Raw genomic sequence first — 12,654 nt, forward strand, 5'->3', positions numbered from 1 at the left:
ACCAAAAGTACAAACAGCTAAAGAAAACTTAGATAAGTTAGTTTTTGTCAAAATTAAAAACTCTTGTGCTTCAAAGCACCCTAATAAGAAAGCAAATTTTGCAAATAATATACCTGATAGGGACTTTTATCTAGAATATGTAAGGAACTCTTACAGCTCAATTAGAATATGGCAACTTAATTAAAAATAGGTAATGATTATCATAGATGTATGTCAAAAGAAGATACACAAATGGCCGAGGAGCACATGAAAAATCCCAACATCATTAGCCATCAGGGAAATGCAAATCAGAATCAGAATGAGATACCACTTCACACCCACTTGGATGGCTAAAATAAAAAAGACGAATACCAATAAGAATTGGTGAGAAGTGGAGAAACAGGAATACTCATATACTGCTGGGGGAAATGTAAAGTAATGCAGCTTCTTTGGAAAACAGTCTGGTACTCCTCAAAGAACTAAACACCTAGAGTTATCACTTGACCCAGCAATTCCACTCTTCTTGGGTATAACCAAGAGAAATGAAAACATATGCTCATATATAACTTCTACACCAATTTCCATAGAGGCATGATTCATAGTGGCCAAAAGTGGAAACAACCTGACTGTCCCTCAACTGGTGGATAAACAAAATGTATGGTATATGCATATAAGATGGAATGAAGTAGTGATACATGCTACAACATGAATGGAGCTTGAGAACATTATGCTAAGTAAACAAAGCAGTCACAAAAGACCACTTATTGTGTGATTCCATTTATATAAAATGTCCGGAATGGGCAAATCTGGTTAGTGGTTGTCTAAGGCTCTGGGGTGGGAGAGCTAGAGAGGCTGGGGGATAATAGGTAAAAGGAGTGGTGTTTCTTTCTGGGATTCAAAAATCGACTGTGTGGATGGTTGCATGACTGAATATACTGAAAAAAACATTGAATTGTGTACTTTAAATGGGTGAATTGTTTGGCATATGAATTATATCTCAATAAGGAAGTTACTAAAAATGATATTTTTGCAATTTGTCTCAAAATAACGTGATGTGGGGAAGCATATAGGGTTGCATGAGGCAGGATTGGCTGTGGGTTAATGGCTGCTGGAGCTGGGTGGTGGGCACATGAAACTTTGTTATACAATTTTATCTTCTCGTGTATTTTATGATTTTCAGTAATATGTTTAATTTAAAAGATGGCCATGATAATTTTTAAGAAAGGGGAGACTTTGCCTACCAAATATCAAAAGTTATTAGAAAGCTGTGTCACTTTAGACTGTAGTATTGGCATGAGGATAGACAAACATTCCATTTTTAGAGAATAGAAGTTCTGAAACCTTCATATATGTGGAAATTTGATGCATTATAAAGATGGCATTATAAAAATGGGAAAAGACTAGAACAATGGGTACAGAACTGTATGACAATCTACATAGAAAAGTTAGATTCCTACCTCCTCTCACATCTGAATATCCCTCGAGATTAGATGAGTAATGGTGTGTTGGTATTGTGGTATTCCAATTACAGTGAATGAACTAGTTAGATGTATCAACAATCTCAAAAACAACATTGAGGGAAAAGAGATAATTATAGAAGAATACTATATTATGAGAGCATTTAGAAAAGGTTTAGCAATCTGCAAAATAGAGTAAAGGTACAGGATATACATAGTAATGATAAACTCTTGATAGTAGTTATTCTGAGGAAGGTAGTGTATTTGTAATGTTTACAAAGAAATATGAAGCAGAGCAAAATATTTAAAGTTGGTGAAGTTGGGTGATAAGGATATTGGTGTCTATTACAGAATTCTTTGTATTTGTCTGTGTTTGAAATATCTTATAAAGCATTAATATAACCTAATGAAATGTCTGAGTTATGTTTGGATAGTAATTCAAGCAAACATCTTGTGAAAGACTGTTGTGACATTTGGGGAAATTTGACTACAGATTGGGTATCAGAGTATGTCAAGCAATTGCAAATTTTGTTAGGTGTGATAATGGTACTGTGTTTGTGTAAGAACATGCCCATTTTTTAAGAGATGCATATGAAGTATGTTAAATGATGTAATATGTATTATTATTTCTAGGGCTTACTTTAAAATACCTCAGCAAATTAAAGGATGGTTGAAACAGATATGGCAAAATCTTAAAAATTGGTGAATCTTGGTCATTAGTGTTTGAAGGATTTTTGGACAATATACTCAACTTTTTAGTATGTTTGAAAGTCATAATTATATATATAAGAACATAAAATAAAAAAATATTCTTTAATAATAACTTCTACCATTGAAATGCTTTGCAACAAGTTATATTTTTCTAACATTTTAAACTATATATATGTATATATATATGTGTGTATATATAAAGGTAAGTCAGGATAAAACTTGACCCTGTCTTTTTCCAGTCTCTCTGTGCTGCTTTTAACTCTGTGTAGAAACATGCCAAAGATGATTGTTCAGGTTTGGCATTTATTTACTTTCTTCCTTTTTTTTTGGTTGTCCGTAGTGATAACATAGGAGTGACTAGTTCTGGGTAATTTCTAATAAATCAAAAGTAGCAGAACTATCACGTGGAGGTGTTTAGTGTATAAATTTGAGCTTTGATGAAATTGTAGTTCTGGAAAATGAATAAAATTTCCCAGAAATAAAGCTGTTTTTTCCACTTTCTACAAGACAATTTAATGCTCATAATGTAGAGTTTATGCAGATGAACACACACACACACACACACACACACACACATCCTCACACACACTTTTCCCTTATGGTTTCACATGCGTATGTCTTTACCTGGTTTCTGGATCATCCCAGGCACATGGCTACCAGGATTTCTTAGGAATCTGTCTTTCCTTTAAGATATTGTGGATAATTACTTTCTTCAATTAATGTTAAGACTCTCTCGGGCTAGAGTTTCAAAATATTTTAATGGTGATGAAAAAAATGATGTGAAGTTGATTTTGAGAGAGTAAAGCTTTCTTTTCTACATGACTACTTAAAATTAGCATGACTAGGATTTTCTCCTTGACTTAGCTTACTTACCATGTTTCTGATTCCTGTGATTATTTGGTATTAATGATTGGCTTCACACCTTTTAAAAGTTCTTTAATTGATATAATCTATTTGATTTTTACAAGTACTCAGACATTTATGCAGAGAATTTATTGATATTTTCCTGGTGAGGAAACTGAGGCTTCAGGGTATTGTGACTGATTCCTCTAAAGTCATACAGCTGTTTAGTAGTAGAACTAGATGTTAAATCAAATTTTTCTTTTTTTGGCCAGTTGGCTTAGTTCTTGCACTCTGTAGCAGAAATAGATCACTTTGTGAAGATGAATGGTTTTCTGCATAAGTCTTATACTTTGTTCTAGTTTGCTAATGCTGCTGGAATGCAAAACACCAGAGATGGATTGGCTTTTATAAATGGGGGTTTATTTGGTTACACAGTTAGTCTTAAGGCCATAAAGTGTCCAAGGTAGCACATCAGCAATTGGGTACTTTCACTGGAGAATGGCCAGTGGTGTCCAGAAAACCTCTGTTAGCTGGGAAGGCATGTGGCTGGCATCTGCTCCAAAGTTCTGGTTTCAAAATGTCCTCCTCCCAGGACGTTCCTCTCTAGGCTGCAGTTCCTCCAAAATGTCACTCTTAGTTGCACTTGGGATATTTGTCCTCTCTCAGCTTCTCCGGAGCAAGAGTCTGCTTTCAACGGCCGTCTTCAAACTGTCTCTCATCTGCAGCTCCTGTGCTTTCTTCAAAGTGTCTCTCTTGGCTGTAGCAAGCTTGCTCCTTCTGTCTGATCTTATATAGTGTGCCAGTAATTTAATTCAGACCCACCCAATGGGTGGGCCAACGCCTCCATGGAAATTATCCAATCAGAGTCATCACCCACAGTTGGGTGGGGCACATCTCCATGGAAACACTCAAAGAATTACAATCTAATTAACACTGATAGTCTGCCCACACAAGATTACATCAAAGATAATGGCGTTTGGGGGGACATAATACATTCAAACTGGCACCTACCTTTTATATGGTAAAAATATATTTTAAAAAGCTGAGACAGATAGCAGCAGAGTGGGAAGTTTTCTAAGAGAAGACAGGGTTAATGTCCAGGATACATAAAATACTCTTCCAAATCAGAAGGAAAACAGAATTTACTGGAAACCTGGGGAAAGGATATCACCAAACAGGAAATAAAAACCACAAATAAGTTTATTAAAAAAAAAAAAGATACTCAACATCATATTAATCAGGGAAATGTAGATTAAAATGATGACCATTTTCTACCCATGATGTTTGTTGAGAAGAATTTTTAAAAGATGGTTAATAGTGACTTTCGGTAAGGGAGTGAGAAAATAGGCACAGCCTATGTACCACTGGTAGGCTTATCTTTTTTGGAAGGCAGTTTGGCTTAACATTTGTTCTATCTAGGTTTAAATCATGTAGTAGGCCTACCCAATCAACTTAAATTTTTGTTCTTTTTTTTTTCTCTTTTTTTCCTCCAACTTGTTAATCAACTTAGTTTTTATAAGAGATACTGAGAGCTGAGAAATTACTCCTATATTTAAAAAGTTACTGAATCTAGTAATGACCTTGTACCCTCCCCCCACCTTTTTTTAACAGTTTCTTAGATGTTTACTTTGTGACAGGCACTGTACTGATTATTTTCAGTAAATTATTTTGTCATTAAACAGCTTTATTGCATATGTGGTAACTGAGTCCAGAGAGGCTAAATAACTTGACCCAGATTACTTAATCAGTGAGTAGAAGACCCTAAATTTAGCTGTAAAACTATGGCCCTAATTGGTTTATTATTAGGTAGGTAGTTAATTATTTATTGACTTGTAATACCCAGCATACCTTAAATGTTAGCTCTATTAAAATGATGTCATTTTCTAAGTTAACATTTTTAAATGTAAAGCTTAATTTCTCCATTGGAATATCAGTAGGATAAAAGTATACTCCTCATTAATGGAAAGTCTTTTACTTTTTTTCCAGAGGATCTGAAGAGGCAAAATGCAGTGTTACAAGCTGCACAGGATGATTTGGGATACCTTCGGACACAGCTGTGGGAAGCCCAAGCAGAGATGGAGAATATCAAGGCCATTGCCACAGTCTCTGAAAATACCAAGCAAGAAGCTATAGATGAAGTGAAAAGACAGTGGAGAGAGGAAGTTGCCTCACTTCAGGCTGTTATGAAAGGTGAAGGCAAAGAAAGTTGAATCCCTGTTGAATTTTATAGCTGTTTTATCTTTTCTAAGATAATTGAGGGTGATAATTGAGAACGTTTTCATAGGGTCTTAAAATATAACCTAAGTTTCATTTATGCCTTTATGTACTATCTTCTTCAAGATGTACTGTCATCTTCATGAAAAAAGGGAAGCCAGGGATACTGTAACTGGGTATATCATCTGTATCTGTAACAGATTTAATAATGGACAGTTATAATGAGAGTGTTACAGAGGTATTTCATTAAATGTGGACTGTAGTTCATCATATTGCTTAAATCGGGTCAAAAATGAATTTTCTTGTGGGAGTCTGTGGGGAACCAAGTCTTTCATGTTACTTAGGACATGAAAGACTTGAACATGAAAGACTCATGAAACTTAGACATGTTACTTAGAACAGCTTTGTTCACTGGCAAGTAATGTCAGTGAACAACGCCGTTATGTGTACAGGGAGTGTGCTGAACCACAGAGAGTGCCTGTGCAAAGGGTGAAGTTACTAACACTTCTTAGCTCCAGCCACTTATTACCCTTCCTGTCCAGAGTTGCCATATCATCTAGATTTGAAAAGAATTTTGGACTTTTTTGTGAAATATTCAAGTATTTAAAAAATACTGCAGTCTTTGGGATAGAATGGCCTCTAGGCTAGAATAGGCTTTATGGGCTGCCAGCTTCTGACCCGTGGTCTAAAGAAAAATTACTAGTTTATTTTTCATCTCCTGTTGGCACTAGTTCTTAAATACTCTCCATATTTCTGAATGACGGAAGGAAGTTGCCTCCTGAATCTTTTGATTCCTAGAATTAGTTTAGTCAATATTTTAAATGTGAAAGAGTGATGATGTTTTTCCTGTCTTCACATTTGTGCATCATTTTCTGTCTTAGTTCTCTTTGTAAGAAAGCAGGTAAGGCTAGCCCAAACAAAGTTTCTATTTCTGAGTTTGTGCCTTTATCATCTAGGGATTACTTTAGAACTCATGTAGCAATCCTGATTGTAGTGGCCAAATAGGAGTTTTTATCTTTTTCATAGAACAAGAAGTAGAGAAGTAGGTAATCCAGAGTTGGTATAATGATTCTATGTTGTCTTTCAGTCCTTCTGTTCCTTCATCCTTAGTATGTGGTTTTCAACTTCATCTTTGCCTCGTGGCTATAAAATGGCTGCTTCATTTTCAGTCAGCATCACACAAGCAAAAATTTCCTGGAAATCTCCAGCGTATACTCTTCTTAAACTTTATTGGTCAGAAGTGAGAGGTTACCTGTAACTGCAAGGGAAACTGGAAAATGTAGTTTTTAAACTGGGTGCATTGACTTCCTAAACAAAATTGGGATTTTGTTAGTAAGGAAGGAGGAGGAGTGGATATTAATGGGCAACCAGTGGTGTCTGTAACATAGTGTTTTAAAAGTTATAGATAAAGCCATTTATAATTATAAAGACTTTCTAGAATTTGTGTCATTTTGGAATCTTGGGTTAGAGTAAAATATCATAGATACAGATCCCTTTTCTCACACTTTCAGATAGTTGGATTGGGGTGGCATGTTACATTTGTCTTGGGAGCCATTGTGTGGTGTTGAACGTGGATTTTGGAGTGGGCCTTAGGTTTGATTGAATTCTATTTCTGCTTCTTCCTGGTTGTGAAACATTGGCCAAATATTTTGACCTTTCCCTAAGCTGTCCTCATCTGTAAAATAATTTATGGCACAGGTTTATTGTGAAGATCAAAACTGATGATTTAAAGCACTCAACACAATTTCTGCACTTAATAAGAACTAGTTTAGGTGTTTTTTTTTTTTTTTTAAGTGAATTAAAAAATTTCAAGAAGTTAGGCTTAAGTTCTTTATGTATTTTTAAAATTCTAGGGTATCAGAACTTTTTTTTTCTATAATGCTTAGACATGAAATATTTGGCGATGTTTTGTAGAAACAGTTCGTGACTATGAGCACCAGTTCCACCTCAGGCTGGAGCAGGAGCGAACACAGTGGGCACAGTATCGAGAATCCACGGAGAGGGAAATAGCTGACTTAAGGAGAAGGCTGTCTGAAGGTCAAGAGGAAGAAAATTTAGAAAATGAAATGAAAAAGGTATGATGGAATATAGAAATGTTCTAATATTCATCTGTAGAAATATTTGAATCCAAATGCAGGGTGTTTTAACTAATATTATTGTGATAATGGAAGTTGTACTTGAATGTTCTCTGTTAGAAGAATTATTGGGACACCAACTTAAATATAGTGCAAGGTGATTTGATGCTTTTCCCCCAGATGTATCTATGGCTAACGCCCTCACCTTCTTTAGATCTTTGATCAGAGGCCACCCCCTCACGAGGCCTGTCCCCACCACCCTATTTTACATTGTAACCTGCCCACCTCCCCCTGTCACCCATCACCACTCTCCTGATCTCCCTTAGTCTGCACCAGTTTTTCGTCTTCCATAATGTGTATTTCCTTATAATATACGTTTATTGTTTGCTGCCCTTTACTCATTGCCAGAATGTAAGCTCTCTGAGAGGAGTCTTATTTACTTGTGTATACTAAATGCTGAGGATAGTGACTAGCACATAGGTGCTCAGTAAATATTTGTTGAATGAGTATGGTTGCTTGGGCATTGTGTCTGACCAAAAGCTTCAGGACAGATGTTAGTTTTCTTTCTTTCTAAATAAACCTTGGTTCCTGTGTGAAGAATGTACAACATATTATTCCTGACATATTATCATATTATGTTTAAACATGAGGCAACTAAATGTTAAGGTGAGCTGTTTCCCACTGAGAAGATTTTAAAAGACTTTTGGTCTGTTTGTTTATATAAACTTTTATTTTATTGATTTATAAACATGTGTATTTAAAATAGTGTATTATATAAAATAATAAGTATAAATTATTTTTTCTTTTCAGTTGGTTTAATCATAATCCTTGGTGCCTAATCCTTGATACATGTTATGGACCCTTGTTATGTATTCAGAAGGTTATTTAATTAGTATTTTTAATAATGTAAAAATCATCTGAAATTCCAATACCCAAAGCAAAAGCTTAAACCATAGGAACTAGTGTTTTCCGTTCTTTCATTTCAGGGAAAGAATTGTAATTGAGATTCTTCACGAGCATCTGACAATGTCTTCGTCATCACCCAAGCCACTTAGTCATATAACATAGTTACCCAAAGCACAAAGCATTTACTTCTCTCAGAGTCATTTGAGATAAATTCATGTTTGATGCTTTCACTGGAAATATTGTCACAAATCACAAGTACCCATTCACATGAGGCTAGTTTTTTTCCCCATTTTTCTAATATATTCATATTTATGATTTCCACGATCTTCCACTTAAATGATCACTTTTTAAATTTTAGTTTTTTAAATAAAGTTTTTTTGATTTTTTTTTGATTTGTAGAAAAATTCGAAATAGTCCAGAGTTCCTGTGTATTCCATACCCAGTTTCTCCTTTGTTTGTCACAATTAATGAAACAATATTGATTAATTATTATTAACTAAAGTTCATTCTTTGTATTCAACTCTCCTTAGTTTTTACCTAGTGTCCTTTTTTTTTCTGTTCCAGGATCCCATCCAGTTTATCACATTGCATTTATTTACATCTCTTTATGTGCCTCTTCATTGTGACAGTTTCTCACATTTTCCTTGTTTTTAATGACCTTTCTGTCATTAAAAAACAGAAATCTTTAAAAGTTAAAATGACATCCAGCACTTGACATTGTAAGGCCATATTTGTATTAATAATCTGTGTTAAATTTCTTTGCCTACTCCCTCCTGTTGCTTTCCTTGCTGATTTTTTTCAGGTGACCTCTGTAAGCATCCCAAACTAGCCTCGACTGAAGATATTTTAAGCTAACATATCTTTTCCAAAGTTCAGAATAAAATAGATGAAATGACTTGTAAGGACTAGAAACCAAAATGAATCTCTCTTTTCTGAGGGTTATATTTTTGGGGGAAAATACTTACCCATATTTGGGCATGTATGATGTTTTCTTTATCCTGAACAACTATTTAGGATAAGTTTAAGCTTATTTAAATTCAGTGAATAAGGTTAATTTTTATTCATGAGATGGAAAAAAGCCAGCTTTGTGAGTCTGCCTTTGTTTCTGTGCATATATCTATATATCTGTTTCTATTTAATGAAAATTAATTTTACCAGCTTGCTAATTTGTGGACGTTGTTTCCTTTTAATTCGTGTCTTTGAGAATGAAGGTGTGCATCATTTAAATATTATAAAGGAAAATGAGATTTAAAGTACTATGTTAAGTAACTGGATGGAATTCTTTTTATAACAAGATACTTTTCTGACATTTTAGAAAATATATTCTATTTTTTTATATCTAAAAAAGAATCAGTCTTTTTAGTATGCTTTAGAAATTATGGTCTCATTAAGTAATCAGGAATTGTACAAATTAGGTTAAAGATTTATTATGTGTTACCTTTTATATATGGCATACTTTCCAACTCAGTTCAAAAGGCGAATTTGTCATATTGAAACAATTTTTCTGCTTACTCCCAACTTCTAAATGAAATATTTAGGGAAAACTATGATAATGACTTGACATTCAAAGTAAGGCAACATTTAAAAAGTTAAGACTTCGTACAGTTTTGTGAATGCTAATGTAATGCTTGATAGTTACTGTTGTAATTTTTAGCAAGTGGGTGAGTCAGAGTTTCTTAGAAAAACAATAAATCAGTGAGTCGTCAGCATTTAATTCTTTTTAACTGTAGGCCCAAGAGGATGCTGAGAAACTTCGGTCTGTTGTGATGCCCATGGAGAAGGAAATTGCAGCTCTGAAAGATAAACTGACAGAGGCTGAAGACAAGATTAAAGAGCTGGAGGCCTCAAAGGTTGTGAAGCATCTTAACTCATTTGTTTGAAACTCAAGATTCTGTCCTATTGCCATGAGCAAAATTAGAATCACTAAGGGTGAAAAACTGTAATGACTATGCATCTTAAGCATCTTGCTTTCTTTAAAATGCCAAAAATGGCTCAGAGATGATTTTGCCCTTATGGATATTTCAAATAACAACAGTGATGATATTTGTTTTCCTTTGTCACAAAATTAGTATTCATTTTCTTTTCAGAATGAGACCTTGGCTCAGTCATTTTCTTATCAAGGGAAATAAGCTTTTCAAAGTTGACTTTGTGTCCTGAAGTCAGGCCCAGAATTGATCATTGAGTATGGCTGGATTTGTTGGCCATAAAAACACAGCAGAGGAAATACAAAGGGAATGTTGAAAAAACTAATAATTAAAAGAAGGCAAAAAAAAAAAGAAGAAAAAAGCAAAGAAAAAAACAGGACACAAAAGCATAAATGGGATTGTAGAAAAATATGGGAATGTGTCAATAATCCTATCGGATTAGATTTTAAAAATCTAACTTTATATTGCTTACAAGAGATAGACCCAAAATAAAACCACAGTGTAAGATTGAAAATAAAGGGTAAATACATACCATGTTAATACTAACCAAAAGAAAGTTGCTATAGCAATTGTAATATCAAACAGGTAAGATTTAAGGGGAAATAAGAATTAATAGAGTTAAAAAGGGACCCAAGTTAATGAACAGTCCCATAAAAAAGAAAAATCATGAACTTGAATGTACCGTATGTGGCCTTGTAAGAGGTGAACTAAAATATGGACAATTATAAGGATAAATTGACGTTCGCAATTATGGTTGGAGATTTAAATAGACGTTTAGCAGCTGATAGTGCATGCAGATAAAATATGAGTAGGGATATAGAAGTTTTGAACAGTTTGATTAATAATCTAAAAGTAATAGACATGCAGAACTATGTACCCACAAAATATAACTGTGTTTTATACAGTAGTTGAGCCTTGTAGTTAAGATCTCAGTATTTATTAGCTGGGTGACCTTGGGCAAATTACTTAATCTTAATTTTGGTTTAGTGTAAAATGGGAATCATAATACTGCCTACCTCATAAGGTTATTATAAGGATTATATAAGCTAATACATGTTAAGCACTGAGATTAGTGCCTGCGACAGTCTTGTTTTTTTTAGGTACATTATACTTTTCACAGTAAGGTCACAAAGGAAGTGTCAACAAATTTCTAAGAATTCATGTTACACACACTAAACTCTCTGACCACAGAGTAATTAAATTATGTACAATAAAAGGATTGTTAAAATGCATGGAAATTAAAAAATGAATTAACTCACATGGAAAGAGGAACTGAAAAATATTTAGAGTTATTTGAATATTTGACACAAGAATCTTAAAAAACAATAGTACAAACTGAAAAAATTGGAAGGGAATAATTCAGATCAGAGAAGAAATTAGTGAAATAGGAAAGCAAATGAACAAATGAGAATGAACAGTGAATAAAATGGAAAAAGCAATAAAATAGACAAAGCTCTAAGATGACTAAATAGGGAAAAAAAGGACTCAAACCATTAGAAATGCTGTGGAACATAACTGCAAATCACTAGGGGTTTAAAAACAATAAATACTATGAACAATGTCATATAAATAAATTTGAAAGATGAAAGGAAAAACTTTGTAATAAAAAATATATAGCCAAAAATTGGCTCAAGATAAAATAGGAAAAGAAAATTATAGATCTACCTAACTTAGGAATATAAAAGTAAAAATATTCAGTGGTGTAGATGGGGAAAAAAAGGAAAAGGAAAAGAAAAAAATACATCATGACTAGTTAGGGTTTATTCCTAGGAATTTAAGAATGGTATATCACCAGAAATCCTATTATTGTAAAGTACCAAATAAAATATTTTAGGAGTAGAACAATATATTCATCTTGAATTCAGAAAGGCATTTGGTGAGTTTGTAAACATTCAATAACCTAATAAAGGGTTATTTATCAAACCTGCAGCAAACATTGTAACTAATGATGAATGTTTAGAAGCTTTACTATTAATGGCATTAAGAGGAGGCTCATACTCAATAACTTTGTTCAGATGGGTTTTGTAATCCTAGATGATGCCATGAGACAAGGAAAAGAAATGAGGCATAAGTTCTGGAAAGGAACTGATGAAACTGATAGGATCATCTATTTAGAAAAGCAAGAGTGTGTACAGATTATTAGACCAATAATAGCTCAGGAAAGTTGTTTCAACTATATCAATGTATGAGTGTAATGGTAGTGGTATTTCTATAACCCAATAATATCCAATTAAAGAATGTAAAGGGAGAAAAGATCCCGTTCACAAATAGCAGAAAAAACTATAAGTTACCTAAGAATAAATCTAAAGAAGATGGGCAAGTTCTTTATGGAATTCTTTATAAATATAGACCTGGATACATGTGTGCTTCTGAATGAAAAGACAGAGTTTAATAAAGCAGGATATCCCCAAATTAATCTATAAATTCAAAATTCCACTCAAAACCTAACAGGTTTATAGGGAACTTGATGAGTAGATCCTAGAATTCTTACAGACAAGCATAGGATCAGAAATGTAACCAGCATAATTTTGAAAAACACAAGGT

At 33.8% G+C, this 12,654-nt stretch overlaps 1 protein-coding gene across 1 annotated transcript in view; it reads left to right on the forward strand.

Moving 5' to 3' along the window:
• RABEP1 (rabaptin, RAB GTPase binding effector protein 1) overlaps positions 1–12,654 on the forward strand; it is a 136,819-nt gene that overhangs the window by 82,047 nt on the left and 42,118 nt on the right. The window contains exons 3-5 of the mRNA XM_037808317.1: positions 4,977–5,180; positions 7,119–7,279; positions 9,916–10,035. Coding sequence (XP_037664245.1) covers positions 4,977–5,180; positions 7,119–7,279; positions 9,916–10,035 — 485 coding nt within the window. The remainder of the gene's footprint in view (positions 1–4,976; positions 5,181–7,118; positions 7,280–9,915; positions 10,036–12,654) is intronic.

The sequence above is a fragment of the Choloepus didactylus genome, chromosome 18 (assembly GCF_015220235.1).
Source record: "Choloepus didactylus isolate mChoDid1 chromosome 18, mChoDid1.pri, whole genome shotgun sequence".
Taxonomy (NCBI): domain Eukaryota; kingdom Metazoa; phylum Chordata; class Mammalia; order Pilosa; family Megalonychidae; genus Choloepus; species Choloepus didactylus.